We start from the raw sequence: 23559 nt of genomic DNA, 5'->3' as shown, positions 1-23559 counted from the left end.
AATCACCGATTGCCCTGGACAGCCAAACTCTCTAGCGAAATATCCAATAACCGCTAACTCACAAGAATTGCTACATCCTTCCATTAATCATCCATTCACTTGATCGATTTTCTGAATCTTTTAAAAAGAAGTCATTTTCAAGAAATGACAAAAAGGATTGATGTCCTCATAGGAATTTAACCAGCTTATCGTGAGAATCAACAAATAAACCCATTTAAAAATGCTGTATATATATCTTCCATTCTCACATTTGGTGAAAGACACCATCGATCATCGATCTAACACTTGGCTTCAATAGTACAGAGATTCGATATGAGTTTCTCACCACCAGCACCCTTCAATGGAACCACACCATTTGCCTTTCCTCCAAATCTGTTGCCCAGTGATGCCAGTCCTGATTGGATGAACAAAGCTGACAATGCATGGCAACTTATCGCAGCTACTCTTGTGGGCATGCAGAGCGTACCAGGGCTTATAATCTTGTATGGTGGAGCAGTCAAGAAGAAGTGGGCTGTTAACTCTGCCTTTATGGCTCTCTATGCTTTCGCAATGGTTTTAGTTTGTTGGGTTTTATGGGGTTATAGGCTCTCATTCGGTGACCAACTCATCCCTATTTGGGGAAAAGTCAACGCTTCGGTGGAGCAAAAGTACCTTCTTGAGCAGGCCTTTCTTGGATTGTTCCCAAACGCAACTATGGTGTTTTTTCAGTTTGTTTTCGCCGCCATCACATTGATTCTGATAGCCGGAGCAGTTTTAGGAAGGATGAATTTCTATGCGTGGATGCTGTTTGTTCCACTTTGGCTAACCTTTTCTTACACTGTTGGTGCTTTCACCATTTGGTCTACTACTGGTTGGTTATCTACAATGGGAATAATCGACTATTCAGGTGGTTATGTCATCCATCTTTCTTCAGGAGTTGCTGGTTTCACTGCTGCTTACTGGGTACATGAATCTTATATATACAGTGGTTAAAAGGAAGTCGTTTTATGTTTTTAATTTTTTTACACCATAGCATCACAATTTTTATCTTGTTTGGGCTCAGGTTGGTCCAAGATTGACAAAGGATAGGGAAAGATTTCCTCCGAACAACATTATTCTCATGTTGGCCGGAGCTGGGCTGTTATGGATGGGTTGGACTGGTTTCAATGGTGGTGACCCTTATGCAGCAAGCGCAGATGCTTCTTTAGCAGTTTTGAACACCCATGTCTGTGCTGCCACGAGTCTTTTAACTTGGCTCATCCTTGATGTAATTTTCTTCAAGAAAGCTTCGGTCATTGGTGCAGTTCAAGGCATGATCACTGGTTTAGTTTGCATAACCCCAGCAGCAGGTACTTCTTCTTGGCTTAATAATGGGACTGTTATTTCAAAGAACTGACTTATCCATTAAACTCTAAAATGTTTAATAGATTATCACATACAAATATTTTCAATAAAGAATCCTGCCAGATATGCCACGCAGCTTAAGTTGTCAAACGCTCTTTCAAGATTTCTTGTTTTAGTCAACTTATTTGGTTTCAACTTTGATCAGGGGTGGTACAAGGATACTCCGCAATAATAATGGGATTGTTATCGGGGTCGATCCCATGGTTCACCATGATGGTGGTCCACAAGAAGTCCGAACTCTTACAGAAAGTTGACGACACAATGGCGGTGCTACACACTCATGCAATCGCCGGAACCCTAGGTGGCCTCCTCACCGGGCTATTTTCTGAGCCACATCTATGCGAATTATTCTATGGATATACAAATAAATACATGGGTTTATTCCCAGGTTTGCACCGTGGGTCCTCACAAAGCATTCGTTATGGAGTTAGACAGATGGGTGTTCAAATACTTGGAATTTTATTCGTGATTGTGCTTAATATCGTGATGACAAGTTTAGTGTGTTTATTCGTGCAATTAATCGTTCCACTGAGAATGTCAGATGAGGATATGGAAATCGGAGACGAGGCGGCTCATGGTGAAGAGGCGTATGCGATTTGGGGACAAGGTGAAAGGTTGGAGAACTCGAGGTACTCGAACTATAACGATATTGAAGTCCCGATTAAGGCTGGAGGGGGTTCAGTTGAGTTGACATGAAAAACATGGGAATATAACTATGTGTTTAGGTTTGAATGGGTCACGAATTTGAAGTTTTATGGTTAAATAAAACCCCATGAATGTGAAATTGTTAATCATTCAAAGGAAATGTAAGGGAGATTAATAAAGTTATATTAGTATGATCTAGAAATTATGTTGAACTACTGATTTTAATAAATATTTATTTTATTGTTGAAATGAGAGTATATATATATATATATATATATATATATATATATATATATATATATATATATATATATATATATATATATATATATATATATATATTTTCTTTTATTTATTTTAGTTAATTCAAGTTCCGAAAATAATATTTAAAAAAAGAATTTTTTGATTTTTCCATTTATTTTGCATTTTAAAATTATTTTTAGAATATGTACAGTGTAATATTCTATTTAGAATATTTCACGTATTTTTCAAAAAAAAATATAATTTTATTTATTTTTTTTTTATATTTTTTTTAGTTAATTCAAGTTCCGAAAATAATATTTAAAAAATGAATTTTTAGATTTTTCCATTTATTTTGCATTTTAAAATTATTTTTTAGAATATGTCAGTGTAATATTCTATTTAGAATATTTCACGTATTTTTCAAAAAAAAAACGGGATTTTTTTTAATTTTTTTTGTTTTTTTTAATTTTTTTTATATTTTTTTAGTTAATTCAAGTTCCGAAAATAATATTTAAAAAAAAGAATTTTTGGATTTTTCCATTTATTTTGCATTTTAAAATTATTTTTAGATTTGGTCTCACGGTCTCACAAAATTAGAATGGTCTCAAATGAACCTGAACCTATATATATATATATATATATATATATATATATATATATATATATATATATATATATATATATATATATAGGTAAAAGTTCAAATGAGAACCACTAAAAGTTAAAAACCATAAGAACTATTATTTTTACTTTATAATTCTAAGCATTTTGATTTTTTTTTTAAGTTTTCATTACTAAACAAAAAACAAGAAGGGCATCAGGGTCATTTTAACATCAAATACATTGGTAACATATTAGAATCGATCAAACATTTTATCCTATATTTCTAAATCTCCAACTCATGAACACTTTCAAACTCTCCCACCAACACCAAATTCATTGTTACCGACTGCCACCATCGCTGGCCACCAACACCATCATCCGCCACCACCTCTCCATCGTTGTCTGATACCAACAGCGAACCACCACCTTCACTTGTCGTCTCCGGTTGCGTGATTCCGTCGACTCTCTTTTGTGCTTTTTCTAATATCTATTTAGATCTAAATGATTCGGTGGTTTTTCCTCGTCTGTGATGGTGTTCGTAGTCCAGATCTTGTCAGATCTACAATCTCCGTCTTATGATCTATAACATCCGCCTTCCTATCTGTCTTCAGTGCCTAATCGCCGCCTCTTGCCATCATTGTTAATCTCGCCACCACTGACCATCGCCTTCACCGACCGTTACCTTCAGAGCTATAACATTCACCTTCAGATCTGGCCAAACCTACGATATTCTCTTCTAGATCTAAGATTTACGCTTCCAGATCTAGTTCGCCTCTAGTCTCTACCATCATATTTACACAAATCAGGTCAGATTTTCTGTGTTTTGTTACATATATGATGTATGTTACACACACACATTTTGTTTGATAAATTGTTTCACGTTGTGTTCTCTTCTTTGATATGTTACTGGTATAAAATTTTATAGATAAAAGTTCCAGAAAAAATGTGCACATAAAGTATTTGACGGAATGCCTCAATAAAAAGATTGTATATTTTAAGTTGTAATTAGTATCTTAAAGTAGTCTTTTAAGTTGTCAAGTTAATGTTTTAATCTCTATGTGCATATAATGTTTTAAACTTGAGTTTTGGCAACCTTAACATCATTAAAATAAGTACGCTTGAAATATATGGGGCTCCGGTCCATGTCTAATGCAAGACTATAATTTAATTTTAGCGTTGGTAATTAAACATCCAGTTCATCATCATCAGTTATGATGCATCCATATATATATATATATATATATATATATATATATATATATATATATATATATATATATATATATATATATATATATATATATATATATATATATATTATTGATAAGAACAATACTATAGCACATTTTCTATGGATTAAATCATAGCTAAGTAGTTATTGCACATTTTTGTATTTTTTATGAAGTCTAAAACTAAATGCCAAGCCACGTGTTTTCAAAAGAAAAACATACCTAAATATGGTTTATTTAGAAAACAGAACATTAGTTTTTAAGATAGGTTCGGTTTATTGGTTACAAAGTTTTTGGTTTTCGTTTTTACTTCCATGCATTTAATGGGCAATATTATTAAAAATAAAAAAATAAATGTGAGTATAATTGATATTTTGATATCATGAAAAATATTATTAAATATTGTGAAAGATGATAATTGTTGCAATACTCCTATTCCAAAAAATGTCATGTTTGACTTTACAAATAGTTTAGTGAAAAAATATACAATCTTTTAATATTTTATTTGTTGTTTATTTTTATTAATCATAATTTTTTCTGCTACTAAGTTGTGAATCCATGTTTTTTTTATATTTGTTATAATATTTGCATTAAATTGTTATTCAATGTTAGGTTTAATGGTTGTTATACTTTGAATTGAATATAGAATGTTTGTTGTTATATTGTGAATTGAAGATGTGATTTTTATGTTTTTAACTATAAATTGACTGCGTTAAGTTGTGAATTTTATGTTTAAACTGTGAATTGATTATATTAAGCTGTAAATTTTATGTATTAAACTGTGAATACATGATTTTCTATAAGTTTTTAAATCGATCTAAATATCTTTTCATAGAGCATGTAAGATGTTTGATTAAACTATAAATCAGAGTCCTGGAATGCTTTATTAAATTGTTAATTTGTGTGGTGCACACAAGGTGTTTGATGAAAATGCTTCAACAAATCAAGTATGTTTTTAAGCTGTGAGTAATATGAATGAGAGTCCTAAACTGCTTTATTAAACCGTGAATGAAATTCTTGAATTGTAAGTTTATGTTAAGAATTTGGGTTTTTAGTGTATATTTTTTGTGTATTAAGCTATGAATTTAATATATTAAGCTGTGAGTTTTGTGTATTAAACTATGAATTAACTTTATTAAGCTGTGAATTAGTTGTATTAAATTGTCAATTAAATATATTAAGCAAGGCATTGACTACATTAAGCTGTTAATTTTTTATGATTTTTTTTTTTTTGCTTCTGAAATATGATACTGAAGACACTATACACAAATATGATTTTATATAATTTTGAATAAAGTATGCAAAATTTAAATTGTGAATATTTATGTAAATAAACTTTGAAGGAAACACTAGCCTATAGATATTAAGGTATAAATATAAGGTTTAAGTGAATGTATAATTTTTGTGTATTAAACAGTGAAATTTATATATTAAGTTGTGAATTTTCTGTACAAAACTGTGAATTGACTTTTTTAAGCTGTGAATTTTTTAATGAATTTTGTGTTAAAATATAAGTGATTTATGTGAGTATGTTTATATTAATTTTCTTGTAAATATATTTATTTTTTGTGTTGTATAAATATGTAAGAATATATCAGTTTTTATAATTATTTTGCATTAAACTCATAATTAGTGAATTATATGTTTTATTAAACTGTGAATATAATATTTAAGCTGTGATTCTATAATTTTATATACAGATCTGATTTGGAGTGAATGATGGTTGCGATAGATGCATGAGTGGATGGTGGTGGCATGCGGTAGTTGGTGGTGGTGGTGGTGGTGGTAGAATTTTAGTTTTACTTCTCTAAATATGAGAATTAGTGTATAATGGAATGTATTAAGTTATGAATTTTATGTATTAAACTGATAATAGACTGTATAAGTTGTGTATTTTATTTAAATTTTGTGTTAAAATATGATTAAATGTATGAATGAAAATAATAGAATGTGAAGTAGTGAATTAATATTTTATTAAACTATGAATATGTCTTATAAATAATATATTTTAAAGAGATTTAAAATTTAGAAGAGGAAAAAATGAATTTAACAAGGTATAATTCCATTTTTTATTAAATTTTATATATTTTGCTGCAAAAATAGAAATGTATGTGTTAAAGTTATTAGTGGAGAAATATAAGCTATAATGTTTGTTCTATTAAGCTGTGAATACGACTAAAAAAATGTTACTGATTTTGTTACTCCGGTAGCAGTCCAACGGTCTGGTGGCAGTCCGGTGGTGGACCTATTACAAGTAACAAGTAGTTGTAAACTATGGAGTGAAAAAGTTTGCTTAATATAATATTGATGTTTGATTTGTCTAGAATGTATTTAATGAAAAAATTAAAAAAAAAAAAAGTTCTTAGGGTTCTTAACCTTTTTGGGTTCTCATTTGAACCACTCCCTATATATATATATATATATATATATATATATATATATATATATATATATATATATATATATATATATATATATATATATATATATATATATATACCCTAATAAAAGAATCCATTTCTATCGACGTGTCATCTTCTTCTGGCCATTTCCCCATTAAGTTGAATTACTAAAGTACCCTTCTATAACTTCGAATTTGCCATCACGGCTATCTCCCCTAATTTCTCTTTTGCATTTTGGAAATCAAATCACGCAACCATATTTGTTCATCCTATTAACTCAACTATTTACGTTCAAATTCTTTCTGTTGATGAAACCTAATCCCACTATATCTTCTTCATTTTTCAAAACCATGATTATGCAAAATCAGGGACGAAATCTCAAGAAATCACACACATATCGATTACACCATCGTTGACCAAACTACCATCTGATTTGTGCTTCTCATTCCGCAAAATTGCACTCTTTATTCTATCTTTTGATTATTTGTCGACTATTTGATGTAGGACTTTTACATACCACCACATCTCTCTCTAGAAAAGATAATGGTGAATCTGAGAAGTTCAGGTGACATATATATATATATATATATATATATATATATATATATATATATATCAGTTTGTAGATGAGCAAAGCCCACGATAAAGAGCGTAATAGTTGTAAGGTCTAATTTCTAGGTTTTTTTTATTTTGTTTAGGTTTGTTTTTTATATTTCTACTTTGTATTGTTGAGGTCTAATTTTAGGGTTTGAATCCCATGTACGTGCGATTTGATTCCAAGCTTTTGTTGTTGATTCTGAACCCCACATACTCAACGCTTTCTCAGAGGTACATTTATAAAGTTTACATGTTTTCAGTTCGCCATTTTCTAATTGTTTTTGGTTGGTGGGCCGTTTATTGTTGTTAGGTTGCAGTCACTAGATGGTTTTAAAATAACCGCAAATCCCTCGGTACTCTTCTTTCTCCGACATTCTCCTCAAAACCAAAAAATAAACCCTAATCTAATGTTGAATAATTTGGGCTCTCTTTAGAAATATCCATCGAAGAAAGGATTTACAGGAGTTAAAAAAGATGTACTTAAACCTATTTGAAGATTTGACGACTCTTCCCCTTCAGGTAATCCAATTGAAATGGTTTTTTTTATAAACTTTATATTGTGTTTTTATGTACGATTGTTCCTTTTTTCCCTCAAAACATTGAAGCTATCTGAATATCAAATTCAATCTTTTTTCATTAAAAGGAAGAAATTAATACATTCTATTCACATGGCATTCAAGTAAAGTGTGATTTTCGTTTATGTTTCTTTTTACTTCTCACTTATATGTGTATGTAATCTGACAATTTAAAGCAAAAGTTTTTGTTTGTGTTTAATTGAATATTGTCCATGCCTCAATTGGAATTTCGAGGCATCATACAAACCTGTAATTTATCCAATATACCGGTATATAATTTTACCAACAGAGGAATATTTAGACATGGTGGTTTTCATGAAATTATAACGACTGAGTTGATAATGACAACAAAAACTAAACGAAACAACACTGGATCAGCTGTCAAATCAAGCAGGTTGTAATAGAACTTCAAATGTGATCTATTAATATTTTGTTTGTAAAAAAGCTTCCAAATTTACCCTCTAATTAATTGTGTTTATTGTTTAGGTATGTGACTATTGGAACAACTTGGCTGAATGGGGATTTAAGTAAAGTTGCAGACACTAGGCAAGTTGCATGAACAAAAACTAGACAAAAATGGAACTTGACAGTCTATAATTTAACTGCAAAGGTATGTATTAATGTGTTTACAAGATTTTGATATGGTATGTATGCAAGAATATTGACATATTTTCATTGATTTGTACATTGTAGCTTTCTATCTACTTTGAAATAACGATGTACTTTGAAAGTGCATTGCAAGAACACATGATTACCGTAAATCGAAAGTATAAAAACTTTTGATGTTTATTTTATTAGGCTAGGATGACCAATTTGCCCTTCATTTTATTGTCCCAAGTGACTATTTTGGCCCATCATATTAGTAGCTTAGATTTTATCGTTTGCAATAACCAATTTTCCCTTTAGTTTGTTGTTGAAATGACTAATTTACTCTTTCTTTGGCCCTTCAGGTTGGGAGACATTAACAAAAAAAATGGAACACTTAGCATTGATTACTATTGAGGATCTTTGGGTACTGCTTGGGTTATGAAATAGCATATTAGGATATATAATGTTTATACTTAACATTTATATATATATATATATATATATATATATATATATATATATATAATCAACCCATTTAATACATGGGTCTCACACCTAGTATGTGTATATATATATATATATATATATATATATATATATATATATATATACACACACAACCATATGAATATACGTGCGTTTCGTAGAATAAAGTTGTAGAATAAAATTATATAATTTAAATTATGGCAAAGACATGTTGAAAATATACATATTATTAATATTAGCAAATAAATAATAATTTCTTACACTAATTTATTATATGAATTTGTAACAATTTTAGATCCTATTATAACATCTATTAAAATCATATTATTTGACGGCCACTACTTGTGACTAACTTCTTAATAAAACTTAATATAACATTCGATTTAGTGTTACGTTTTAATGTTGTGATTAAATTAACATTTTTTAACAACAAGAATTTTATAGAAAACAAGCTAGAAATTAAAGAAATAAAGAAATAACTTTTTTTAGATTTGTATTACATAAGTTTGATACATTCCCGTAAAGGGTTATGACACCAATCAACCCAATTAAAGAAATAAAATTTTCTAGATCTGTATTTAATCCATTTGAAAGTCAACATCTTCACATCGCTAACCAACATATGACAACTCTTAACATTGCCACTAAATATTTTATCACACCTCTAACTCCAAATAGTCCAAGCAAAAGCCGAGAGCACAACCGAAACAACCTTGCTCATGCAGCCAGGGGTACCAAAACTGGACGCGCAAGTGAAGAGATCATGGAGAGATCTGTTATCCACTGGAACATGATCCCACCAGTTGTTGATGGTAGCACGCACCTCCCGAGCGACTAAACAATTTAGAAAGAGGGGGGACTCTGTCTCTAACAAAATGTTTCAAAGGGACATGGGAACCGATAAATACCCAATTTTCTCGAGATTATTACCGATTAGGCAGTCTTTTAAGACTAGATCCACACAAATATATTAACTTTACCAGACAAGATTTTGTTCCAAGGAATACTGTCCTCAAGGCATCCCAGAAGATGGTTATCGATAATTTTCCTACACGATGTCACACTAATATGAAAACATTTCACATTTCATAATATATTTTGTTAATATATTATATTGAAATCTGAAAAGTCTTGTGGGTTTTTAATGTTTGTGGTATTTGAAAATATTCCTCTTAATATTAGGTGAATGGTTGTGCATTGCACAATAAAAAAAACTATAATGTCAAACTATTAAATATTATAACAATTAAAAAGATACATTAGATTAGACATGTAATTTTAGAACTGATTATATTTAATTGTTCAACTCAAATATAAATATTAATTATTATTATATTATTTTTATTAGAAAAACAATAATGTTTTCACTAATAAAATTATAACCATATTAAAACAAATTAAATAGGTTTACATTGTGGAAGTTGATAAACCTTACAATTACACTATCAATTAAGTATTATTATAAAAAAAATGCATCTTCATTTATAAAAGATCATTTATAAAAGAGAAAAAACAAAAAAAAATCATATTCATTTATACCAAATGAGAATGAAAAAGTATGTGGGGAATTCAGATATCATCTTTTTATTTTATATTAATTTAGAAGGCTTTTTAGTATATGTTATATAATATTTTATTCAAATTATATATATATATATATATATATATATATATATATATATATATATTAAAATTCTCCATCCTTGGCTACAGTAAATTTGCTAGGGATGGGGCAAAAGTGGTCCTTCCTTTATATATACATGTTCAATGGTGTTCTTCTAATAAAAGTTTTTAATTTTAGGGCAAAAATGGTCCTTCCTTTATATATACATGTTCAATTGTGTCCTAATAAAAGATTTTAATTTTAGTCTCTGGCCAAATTGGTCCTAGATTTGTACTCGTGTGGGTCGGTGTGTTACACACGTTGTTGCACTGTAGACCATTCCACCGCCTCTCTAACCTAAATCAGTTGTTGCACCACCATAGACATAATTCACTACCTTTCTCCCACCCTCAAAAGGCTTCGTTCTAATGCCGATGAGTTCATCACCAACGTTCAAATCGTATTCAGAATTGGAATCGAAAGGGAAAACCCGTCACAGTCTCCGCTCCTTTCTTCCGACCATTCGACTCCACTGCCTTCACCGCTCTCTCGACATAAACCCTACCCCTCCTTTTTTGCTCTTTCGCCTCCTTGAATCTGTAACGCACCGATTCTCAGGTATTAAATTAATTAAGAATTTCTTTAGCTTTAAGCCCTACTCGTCGAGTAGCGTCGAGGCGGGATCGCGAAATTAGTGACCTACTCGCCGAGTCCATAAAGGGACTCGACAAGTAGGAGCTGGCAGATGAAACCCTAAATCATGAGGTTCTGCACTCTATTTAAGGAGGCATAAGCCTCATTTGGCCTCCTTGCAGTCCTTAAGAGCTCATAGAAACCCTAACCCGTGTGTTGTGTCATTCTTGTGCATTGTAAGCTTGGAAGGAGGGCTTTGTGGGAGGAAGAACTTGGAGAACAAGGGGATAGGAGCAAGGAAGGAGTGGAAATCTGAGATCTACCTCAGTTAGCATCCATTGAAGGTATCAAGTTGACATCTTTATCTCTTTTTCCTTCTAGACCTCATATGGTGGAGATATGGGGTTTTTATGGTTTGAGTAAGGTGATATTACAAGACATGAGCTAGATCTGAAGTTGTAACTTCATATCTGGACCCTTCCCGAGTTCTAGAATCATAAAGTTCATGTCTTGGTCGTGGATGAGGCCCCCCTTGTGCATGAAACCCCATTAAGAGCTTAGATTTGGCATTAAGAACCTTTTTAGCCATGCATACAAGTAAAGTTTGCAACTTTACGTGAAAGGCATGCCCTGGAAGCTTGGATCTGTAATTTGGAGCCATTGCATGGCTTAAAATGAGTCTGTATGGCTTAAGAACTGAAGAAACTCGGCGAGTCGCAAGGTCGACTCGGCTAGTCATATGAAGATAGCTGTGAACTCGACGAGTTGGATGAACAACTCGGCGAGTCCGATGAAGATTGCCATAGACTCGACGAGTTGTATGAACAACTCGGCGAGTCGGATGAGTTTTCCCCAAGTTAGGAATGCGTGTGTATCGACGTGTTGCCAGAAGGAAACTCGACGGGTGGCCTTAGGGTCTCAATCGAGAATCGTGGGAACTCGACGAGTCACCCCGGTGACTCGACGAGTGGGTAAGGACTTCAAGGAACTCGGCGAGTAGCCGAGGGTACTCAACGAGTTAAGGTCAACATTGACTGTTGACCTTGACTAAGGACTTTGAATTGGACCAGGGTTAACTAGTTGGGTTATGAAGTACTCTATGAGGATGATGACTTATGAGCATGTTCGTACTATGGAAATAGGTGGTAGAGTCTTTGGCGAGTGATTGGAGAGTTGTGATTTATCTACCGAGCTGATATCTACGAGGTGCGTTATCCTCACTATACTAAGGGGTCTAAGGCACCAATGCCGACCCATTTGATATGCTACCTTGAGTTGTGTTAGATGTTGAGTATGTTTTAGTGTTGCATACTAGTGGTTATTCATGTTAGGTATGTCTATAGGACTACCTGTGATGTTATATAATTATTACATGCTTGATTCTTATGATTTATGTGTTTGTTACATGAGATGGGTTGAGGTTGTACTGCTTCGTGCGGTAGCCAACAAACCCTAGGAGCATTCCAGTTACGGGCTAAGGGTGACTCGTACTGTGGGCTTGGGAGCATTCCAGTTACGGGCTAAGGGAGACTCGTATTGTGGGCTCGTGGATATTACAGTCTGTAGGGCTGTGGACTCGTTATGTGTTGTTCTGTTCAGTTGTGATGATATGTTATTGTTGACATGATTATGTGGATTGTATGTGTATCAGTATTTTGGGGGTAACTCACTATGCTTTCGGGCTTACAGTTTCAGTTTATTGTTTCAGGTACATCAGGGGATCGCGGCAAGGCAAAGGCGTGATCGTACAACTCCTCCTGTTATGTTTATGTTTCTGGGAAAAACTCTGATAATTAATATTTTGAAAACAAAGTTGTAATGTTTTGATGAACTTGACATGTTTTAAAAAGATTAAATTGGTTTGAAATTTTGGATGTTACAGAATCAATGGAAATCAGGTCGCAGGACATACACCTTCTCGCCACCAGCATCAGATATCGAGCATGGAAGGGCAATCAACTAAGGTATGTGACCAATTTACGTTTCTTATTTCATCATGTATCGTCAGAATAAGGGATGTACCATCTTCTTTATCTGCCATTACATGATTTCACACATTATCCCTATTTTTGTGTTTTCCCTTTAATTGGTTCCTTTATTTATTTTGATCATGTTTACAATTCTGCTGTAGTTGTCTTCAGGAACCCTAGATGCATGTTCATGTTTCTGCTCTAAATTGATAGTGTAGGTTGACGATTAAAATCAATATTCTTTTTTTTTGTTAATTTCTCCAATATTTGTCGGTGACGATGAGAATAGCACAAAAACGACCATGAAGAAGATGTACGGTCCATCTTCGAGCCCTAAATCTGTTGAAGGATTACCCGTCGATTTCCCGTTTAGAGGTGAACGGAGACCACAAACGCACCGTCGTCGACCCCCTTTGGCTTTTAATTTCGGTTTTCCTTCTTCACCTTTGTTTATCTAGAATTTGTTGAGATTGATTTCAAATTTCATCTTCTCTTTCTCTAGGTGTGGTAATAACCTACTTTTTCGAAATCTATTGGGGTAAAGTTTGTTGCCATCCCTCAAACGATTGTGTTTGGTATCTCGGAGTTGTAAAGTTATTCATCGTCGATCCAAAATGTTGGATTAGGAAAGAGTGGAAACAGTTTGCAATCACGTTGATCCAAATGTTGGATTAAGCAAGACTGGAAACGTTTTGCAATCATGAAGTGGTCACTTCTTTGTACCTCCCGCTTTTGAGGGTGTTCACGTCTTCAAAATCACCGTTCCAAAATTCCTGAAGCTTCGCTGGAAACTCGGCATGCTGGTCCTTTGTTTAAGCCGGACTCCATGGATTTCTACAATCTTGAACTCACCAATACTAATGTAAGTATATATGCAACTACTTAATTATGATCGACATTTACTTTTATCTATGTGAAATTACCAATTTTGATTCTCATTCGTGTGATTGTGCTTGGTGCAAGTTGTGTATCATACAACCCATGATTTCAAGAAGGAAAACACAATTGTATTTGTAATAGTGCTCTGTCAAATTTTTCCTGACCACAATCATAACAAACTTCTTTTTTAAAATGAATCAAGAAATCCGAAAGTTTTTTTTTCTTCGGTTCATGTATTATTTTTGTTTCCCTCTTATTGCATCTTTGATTGAATAAACCAGTTTCTAATAAGGCCCTTTTTTTTGCCTATTACCTGTTTGATAAAATGCCACAACTAATGAAAAAAAAATCTAAAGGTTAGCAGGTGGAGGATAAAATTATACAACATTCTTACCACATATTGGAGTTCTATTAGCATATACATATCTTTTGGAGGAGGTAAATTAAATTATATATTTTTTGGTCAACATGTGCTGAAGGGAAACATTTTCAATTTGATGAAAAGTGAAAACTACTTCAATGGTTTATTGTAGGCTACTCAGTTTATCACTCAATGTATGATGCCTTTGTATGGATGAGCGAATTTGGTAATCCAATGTTTTCAAAGACATGTTGCATGTATGTTTTAAGTTTTAACATTATTTATATGCTATTTCATTATAATTAATTATACAACTTATTATTTACAAAACTAAAACCTAAACAAAAAATGACAGAAACGAGCATTTGGGGTTTAGTAGCTTTACAGCCTGCAGATGCGACGATTTTTCCTTTTAGTTATGATTCCTATGTATATGAGCTTCATGTATGTTCATAGATCATTTTTTAAAATATCTGGTGGGATTAATCTTTTATTCTCCAGATTTTCCCATTTTTTTAACTACATTTTTTTATAGGGATTCGTGGGTTCAGGTGGAAGGTGCAATTAAGAGGCTGAAGGTATTAATCTTTTACTTATTCTCCTAATTTTAAATGGGTTTTGACCGTGTGATAAAACATGTTAAAGTGCAATCCTGGATTTGAAGTTCTCTACCAAACACCATTCGCATCAAAGTAATTTCCTATATAGCATGTTCCTTTCATTTCTATTTCGTTAAACCTTTTAGGTTTATTTTATTTTTTCTTATTAAACTGTTGTATTTTAAACGTACATTACTATAATTTTATTTGTAATTTTTTGATTCTTAGTTTCTTTAGTATTTCTACATAATTTATTTTATTTTTACCTAATTAAAGCATGGTATTGAAAGCACAAGGTTGTGATTGGTGGTTGATTTTAAAATACAGTCAATTTAACATTTCTGAGTACGTATGTTTGTTATGTACACAAAACCGACTTAATTTGGAAATTAGATGTTTGTCAATTATCCCCAGATTCTTCAAAAAAAGGTACATTCATCAACTATTGACTTAAATTGAAAATGTTATTGACCTGCTTGAGTTTCCGTTTTCTCCTTATTTTATCATGATAACAAACACTACCTTTCTATATATGTTTATGTTGATGTAATTGATGTGTAGGTTCTTGTGTATAAAGTGCCCACCTTAACTATTGATGTAATCCCATGGATAGTGCAACATGAAATATTGAACAATAGAAGGCATGTCCTGACCAAGGTAATATTAATCTTTTACCTTTTTCTTTTTTACATTTTTTAATAGTTTTAAATTGTAAAAGAACACCTTTCGTCTCCTATTTTGTCTTTTTTTTTCTTGAAGAACTTGAAACTGATGGTGTGAACTGCCAATTTGATAGGATAATGGTGGTTCTGTGAAGCTTTGGGGGATCACTAAAGGTGTTGTGATTGAGGACTATGGACAGATTGCTTACACGCTGCCTTGGATAGCTGAAATACATATTATCCATTTTCTATTAAAAGTTACTCATTATACCTCTCCTTTAATGATTTCCTTATGCTCCCATTTTAATTTTTATATACTTTTTTCCAGGTTAAAATTCTTGCATGGTTTGACTGCATATACTAGGCTTGGAAGCATTGCTCGCAGCTTTATAAAAGATCCGAAAGTTCTCACATTCGTAGATCCTGAGGTGGGCTTATGATCAAAATTAGAAACTTTCAGGGATCAAACACAGGGACTGTTTTTGTAATTTACTTTTCTGTTTATAATGTATGATGTTATTGTTTGCAGAGGACATGATTTTAGCAAAAACGTGTTCGATGAACAAACTGTTATTGTTTATGATTAGGTATAAGTATAACTACATTTGAATTTATATGTGCAAAGCAGACTTAGCCTAGGTTGCTTTAGGTTTATGATCCACTAATCATTATACATCGTTAACGACATTGTCCGTGTGAAAGAGAATACCTTATCGGGTGTCTAAAGGCACAAAAAATGGATGATTGTGGAGGTGGGTATATGTATATTAATATTATGCAATCACATATACATATATAGTAAAAGAAATGGGTTGATATTTTATTATTGTTTATAGGCATTACCAAAAGGGAAGTGGTTTTGCTGCACAGATTGTGAGAGAATTCATTTTGTTTTGCAAAATATGTTTAACTCTAGAACCAAGATTGTTGATGATGACCTCTTGACTTTTGTGAGTAAATATATATGTTTATTTAACTAAGGTTTTATTAACCTCATAGTTCTGCAAACAAATGTCCATGTCTAAAATGATTGGAGTTATCTAAGTCTATCCTCGCAACGCGGGGCTCCTCATCTAGTTTAAATATTAAATATATATTTTTTTAGAAAAGCGACAACAATACCTTATGTTAGTTCATATTAAATTTACAAAATAAATATAATAATAATAACTTTTTATAAGATATAATTAACATATATTTTAATTGTTATATCAACATTTTTAATAAACTTAAAACAATACCTCTTAATATAAAATATAGTTCTTAGATTCAGTGGAAATGAATTTCTAAAACTCTAGAGTATGATTAATTTGTAAAAAAGAATTTGATATGTATAATAATATTTTTATGATTTTTCATTTAGTAATTAACATCTTAAAAACCATATTATCTTTAAAGCGTTTTAAGAGGTGAAGGGAGGTAAAAATAAAAAATCAATAATCTTTTATTAAAAAATGACATACAAATCTTTTACGGGAAATTATAATAAACCACAAAACTAATATCAAATTTATTATTAATTATTTCAATTATCGTCTTTGTAACTTAATATACACAATTTATTTTGTTACGCTTTTTAATCATCTTTTTTGTCCATATTTCTATTCAAATGCAAGTATTAATTATATTGGAATATTTTTATGGGGGTTATATTGGAAAATCTATTCCAATACATAATTCATATTGGAAAATCATCATTACAAAATGACATATATGACCTTTAAACCTTTATATAGTAAACTACAAAAATAATTCCAAATTTATTATTAACTATTTTCATTAAAATCTTCGTAAGTTAATATATACACATAATTTATTTTGTAAATACCTTTGTATCTCCGGTTTTTTCCATGTTTATATTCAAATTTAAGTTTAAATTATATTGTAATGTTTTGAAGGGAATTATATGGAAAAAGTATTCCAATACTAAATTCAAATTCGCAGGTCAATGTAATGTCCCAAATATACCGAGTAAAATTTTTATTTTAAAAGAAGTCAAAACCGTTCATTGATTATCCTAAAGGGCGATCAGAGTATAAGTATTGTCAAAACATCATAGTAAAATTATAAACAATCATTGCGGAATAAATCTCCATGGGGTGTAATGCAATCAAGTGGGGATATTCCTTTGAAACTGGAAATACCTAAAAATGTTTAAACCACAAAACCGTAAGCACAAAGCTTAGTAAGTTCCCTAAAATACCACTTACAACACACATATATAAATATAACAACATGTGGCTGTGTTGGGTATGTATCAACCTGCGGGTGTGTATCAACCCCGAGTCTATAGACTCCATGTAACAACATGTAGTTGTGTCGGGTCCGTATCAACCCTGAGTCCATAATGTCTTTGAGCCCAAATTGGCTCTATACATATAACATACAATCATATCAGTAATAGTCACATAGACAATCAAGCACATACAACCATATTAGCAAGTGTCACAAAGACAACTATCATCCTATAACTATAATCATATGGGTCGGCATTGGTGCCTTCGACCCACGAGTACAGTGAAGAGACTTGCCTGAATCACAAAGTCGACTAACACCCAGCTCAACATCGCGCCAACCATAGCTAACAGTCCTCACTACCAAAATATGGGTGTTAAACACCTCCTAACAATCCACACAAGGTATACCTTAAGTCTTCCTTCTAAAATAGAAATTTGACCAAAAGTCTGCCCATACCCAAAGTCAACGATCAAGTCAACGGCCAATTTTAACTTTAGTCAACCATCATGTTGTGGATTTCCTTAGCCACGTCGTGGCCCTAATATGACCAAACTAATGGGAAATTCCTAGTCGTTGCGTTCCCAGCAACTCAATAGATTAAGAAACTTTCTTCGATTACAAGAGCTCCAAAGCTCAGATCTGGTCCATTCTATGGTCTAAATGGATAAAGTTTCCAACTTTATCCATTAAGACGCCCAAAGAGATCAAGATATGTAACCCTAGGTCCAAAATAAGCCAAATACCACCATGTCTTAACCATTAAGCCCTTAATCCGGAAAGACCTTAACCCAACCACTCCAGAAGGGTTTTCAAATATCAAATCTATCATAAAGATGAAATCTTTATAGTCATGCATGCCAAAACATGTCTAGAATCCATTTTAGGTCATAATAAGCTAAAAATGCCCAAAACACAAGGAATGATAAAAATTCCAACCAAATCCTAGATCTACAACATATAATGCTCTTAGGACTAAGGAGAGTCATAAAGTTGCCAACTTTATGAGTTCCTTCCATTCAGATTTGCTCAATGATGAATAAAATCAGACAATATTCTAAATCTAGCCATTTTAAGCTAAAAAGATTGATCTTTTGACACTTACAAAGGTCCGGACGCTTTGTAAGGTGATGTTGGTGCTGCTTCCATGCAAGATTCGACAATAGAGCACCTTCTTCCCTTCTTCTCTTTTTCTCCAAACTATCAAATGCTCCCAAAAGGCCACAAATCTCCAAGGGTATGGGGGCTAGGGTTTCTCTAAGGTATAAGGGGGTTAAAGGCTAGAAATGAACCCTAGAGATGGCTTAGTGTTAGGACATAAATTATGGTTTATACTTTGCTTTTCATAGATATTAGAGTTCTTGGTCTAGGACCGAAAACAACATGTTTTTGGTGGTGTTTGGACCGAAATCACATGTGATTTTGGTTAAGCTTTTAGGTTTTAGACTGGGACTTTGTTATTTAGGTCTTGGTATATATAGCCTATTATTAGGCATGTAAAGGTGTAGATGTATGATTCCAATCAGTCAAGAACATGTTCTAAAGAGAAACAGAGAGAAAACCAAGTGTAATACGAATCTTATGTACCAGACTATCATTGAATATAGTGTGTGAAGATTCATCTTGTGTTATTGTTCCATATCATGTTTTGCATCATACACTTTATCGGGATTCCGCACCATCATAGTGAAATCGATTGATACATCACGATTTTGGGTTTTACAATTGGTATCAGAGCTAAGGATTGGTATCAATCGAGTTATTGCAAAATATTAAGAGTTTCTTTAAGTTTTTCTTGGATTTCTTGGTGTTTTTGATTTATCTTTGACAAAGTTTTTGCCATTGTTCTTCGTGTTCTTCACTATTTTAGAGAGTTTGATCGAATTTGGGAAAAAATAATTGAAAATTTCGTTTTTTTGGCAAGTTTTGGGTGTTTTTGGTCAAAAACTTGCGAAATCTTGGCGGCAGACCTCGGTCTTCGGTCAAACCCTAGGAGATCCCAGTGGCCAACAGCAATTTCGGTTAGGGCGCGTGTTCTCGGTTGCACCTCGTTCTCAGTCCGCAGCCTCACAGGTTCTCGGTGCGCCTTCAGTTTTCGGTTCACTTTTCAGTCCGCGTATTCGGTGCGAGATCTCGGTCAGCTCCACTTCTCGGTTTTCAAGATCTCGGTTAAGAGTGTTCAGTCTTGCATTCTCGGTGGTATTCTCGGATTTTCAAGATTTCGGTCAAGAGGCCTCGCATTCGCGGTCTAAAACTTAGTTTTCGATCCAAAAGCCACATTTTCGATCCAATAACCTTGTTTTCGGTCCTAAAGCTTTGCATTCAGTCAAAAAGCCACATATTCGGTCAAATACCCTCGTTTTTGGTATTGAAGCTTCATTCTCGATCAAGAAACTTTTGTTCTCGATCAAGGTTATTCTTTGGACAAAAAGTTTGACTTTCAAGTTTGAATTTCGAGGTTTCAAGTCAAAGGGCATTTTTATTGGCTACACAATCTGATTTATATTTTTCTGGTAAATTACTCTTTTTAATTAAGTAATGAAGCTTCATGCTCTCAGTCCTGTGAAGCTAAAATTAAACATTATCGCAATCAACATGATTAATTAATTAGGGAAATTGAGGACCTTAAACATGAAGGATACACTCTCAGAAAGGCCCAAAAACCTTTAAAATAAATTTTAGAGGCCCAAACCAAAGATCTTAAAAGAATTAAGGAAGAATACAGCACTAAATGTAAACGCTATGATTATGCGCTAGAAAAGATGGGAAGTCTAACTGTCGAGCTTAACACATTGAAAATTAAGTTTGAAAATGCAAACTTTAATTTTAAAAAGTTTGATGTGTCAAGTAAGAAAGTTGAGACAATGATTGAAAAACAATTAAACTGGAAAGACAAACAGGGTGAGGGTCTAGGTTATCACAGTGTTCCACCTCCATTCAATGATAACTATACTACGCCTCTTGAAGCCAAATAGATAGATACACCTGCTCATTATGGCCAACCCCATGTATTAATTTCAGTTGAGGGTAGTGCTGAGGTGAACGATTTTGATACTTCTACCTCAAGTGCAGAGGAAGTGACAGTGCATGATGGGATTAAGCAGAACAAAATTAATATTAGTTCTGCTGAATATGTTTTAAAATCCTGTAATGATGATACTCCCACTGTTGAAAAATCCCAGCTACAAAAATTTGTCAAGCAGTCTTATAAATGTTCTTGTGCTTGTGCTTGTGGAAGTTCTTCGAAACGAACTTCAGTTGGACAAGGACCAAGTCACAATCTTATTTATATGAAAAGAAAGACTTGTTTTAACTGTGGGATTCCTGGACACATTGCTAAAAATTTCCCACATTGTTCGTATGTTCCCTACTATAAACAAAGTTGGTAGAATGCTTCAAGGGGGACACCTTCCAAAAGAAACCCTTCGAGGTCACGTTCATGTAATGGTGACTGGAATATTAAAAGGGCCAAGAATCAAACACCCAAGGACAAGAAGAGAATGTCGGAAAAGATGTCAAATTCAAGAGATGTTTCAGTCAAACGAAGATCAGTTAGGTCGATGTCATCTCGGCGATCAGTTTCAAGTTCTAAAATGAGTGTTGAGGCATTCATCCGATCAAACAAGAAATGGGTTAAACGGGACTACAGATGGGTACCAAAAGTTCACACTCCTAAATCATCTAATAATTCTAACATTTCTTCATCTTCTATGTCTAATAAGCAGGATATGTCATGGGAAAGAGTATCTTGTGTAGATAGTAATGGTAGACCCAGCTTCAAAATGGACTGGGTTCCCACGACCAACTAATCTCGCACTCTGTGTTGGAGCAGCTATGGAGGAATATCATCAGACTTTGATATGTTGATGGTGGCTTTTCCAGACACATTATAGGAAACATCTCTTAATTGCATAAAATTTAGAACTTTAAGTGAGGGTTGGTGTTCTTTGCGGGAAGGAAGAAAGAAAGGATCACAAATGGGGATCGTATTTAATGGCTTGTTGAATATTGAATTCGTTGACTTCGTTCCAGAAATGAAACACAACTGAGTATGAATACGTTGTTGCATCTTCTTGCTATTCTCAGGTCATCTGGATGCAACTTAAATTGTTGAATAACGGTTTGAATTTTCTAACTGTTCTCTTATTTATGATGTTAATGCTGATTTTTAATTGTCCAAAAGCCAAATTTTTCTTAAAACCAATCTCATGCTTATGGGATTTCTTAAGATGATGCGTTACAAAGACTGAAATTTCTTTTCAATTTTATTTAGTATTTCTTATTTTCTTCCATTTTTCTTTGATAATATTTTGGGAAGTAACATGAAGTTTAGCGTTAAAAGGAAATCTGAAATATGTTTAATGCACTAAATCTAAATTGTTTAGATTCTATGTTCAATGTGTTGGTAGGCACAAAGGATTCAAAATGAAAGGACTAGACACTGTTGAAAATGAAAGGACTTGATAGTGTTAACTCATCTGTACTTAGATAGTTACATTTGGACTGACCATACGACGCTTGGATAGATTGAGCAGTGAGATAAACAAGGGAGCATGTGAGATACATTAAAATTACTTATCATCTAGAACTGTGGCTCAACACTTCTTCGATGTACGAACTTATGTCCTTAATTCTGGTACTGATAGGGTGACTGGGGGGTCTGATAAAGTAGGTATGTATGAAATTGTTTTCTTTCTTATCCTCTATGTTAGCCATATGTTGCCCCCTTTGCGTGATTAGAAGATATCTGACCTGGGACGCAACATATGCTTCTCTCTGCCTATCTATGTCAGTCATATGTTGTCCCCTCTGCATGATCGGAAGATCTGACCTGGGACACAACATATGTATCTTTCTATCTCTTTATCCCTCTATCTAAGTTAGTCATATGTTGTCCCTCTGTGTGATTGGAAGAGATCCGACCTGGGATACAACATATGCATCTCTATGTCCATCTTCTCTCTCAAATAATTGAGCGCTCACCTAAAGTAAAGAGCTCTTTGGAATTCCTTGATTACTAGGGTATGTCGTGAAGTGGGGAACACATTCTAGTGCACCTAAAATTGAATTGGTTCATGACTAAAGGTTGACTACAGATCTTGCTGTTGAATTTAAGTGGACAACAATATCCTTGGTCGTCGTCAGCTAAATGGTCTGTTTAGGAATATAATTACAATGTCTTGTCACTTCTAATCCGTCCAAATTGCAAATATCCTTTGTATTTAAGTGGACCACAATATTGGTGATTAACCATAGCTATTCATGCAGGTGTCTACTGATAAAAGATATCAAATTGTTTGACAACTTTTGATCCCAAAAGTTTATGTTTTGTACATTTTGTATTTATTTTTGTTTTTGTTAATTTTGTTCATATTTTTCCTTTATGCACAAATCAAGGGGGAGAAATAAAAAACAGATTAAAAAAAACAAAAAACAAAAAGAACAATATAAAATTCAAAAATACAAAAATATGTTTATTTCCGTTTTTATTCTTTTTAAAAAAATAAAAAAAAATCCAAAAATATTGTTTTGAGAGTATTTTAATTTTATTTTTATTTCTTAGTTGTTTTATTGTGTGCTAAGTTTATTTTTATTTTTGTTTTTATCTCAAAATTTCTTTTGTCTTGAAACGTGAATTCAAAAGAAGAAGAGACTCAAGGAGATTGTACAGGATTTTCTAAGCAAGGAGAAGAAATTTTGAAAGGAATTGACGGTTATTACACTTCACACTACTTTCATAAGGAATTGAAGGTATGAAACCGTACAAACTGTCAGTTAGGCAGTTTCTTTCTAAAGAACTGTCGTATTTAAGGAATTGAAAGCCTGAAACTGTACAGATTGTCAAGATTGGTCTTGTCAGTTATCT

The 23559-nt window shown here is 32.8% G+C and overlaps 1 protein-coding gene and 1 long non-coding RNA gene across 2 annotated transcripts; both read left to right on the top strand.

Annotated features, from left to right (window-relative positions):
• Positions 1–312: 312 nt before the first annotated feature.
• On the top strand, positions 313–2079 carry LOC145049601 (ammonium transporter 2 member 5-like). Its single transcript, XM_078997986.1, has 3 exons — positions 313–942; positions 1043–1328; positions 1529–2079. Exons 1-3 carry the CDS (start codon positions 313–315, stop codon positions 2077–2079), a joined length of 1467 nt encoding a protein of 488 aa, XP_078854112.1.
• A 10809-nt stretch (positions 2080–12888) lies between these two features.
• On the top strand, positions 12889–16072 carry LOC145050427 (uncharacterized). Its single transcript, XR_013683410.1, has 2 exons — positions 12889–15453; positions 15593–16072. It is a non-coding gene; the product is annotated as an uncharacterized LOC145050427 (long non-coding RNA).
• The last annotated feature ends 7487 nt before the right edge of the window (positions 16073–23559 follow it).

This window comes from Lactuca serriola, chromosome 5 (assembly GCF_051521515.1).
Source record: "Lactuca serriola cultivar US96UC23 chromosome 5, Lser_US96UC23_V15, whole genome shotgun sequence".
In the NCBI taxonomy this organism is placed as follows: Eukaryota; Viridiplantae; Streptophyta; class Magnoliopsida; order Asterales; family Asteraceae; genus Lactuca; species Lactuca serriola.
Note: the sequence above shows the minus strand (reverse complement) of the source record. Positions and strands in the feature narration are given on the sequence as shown.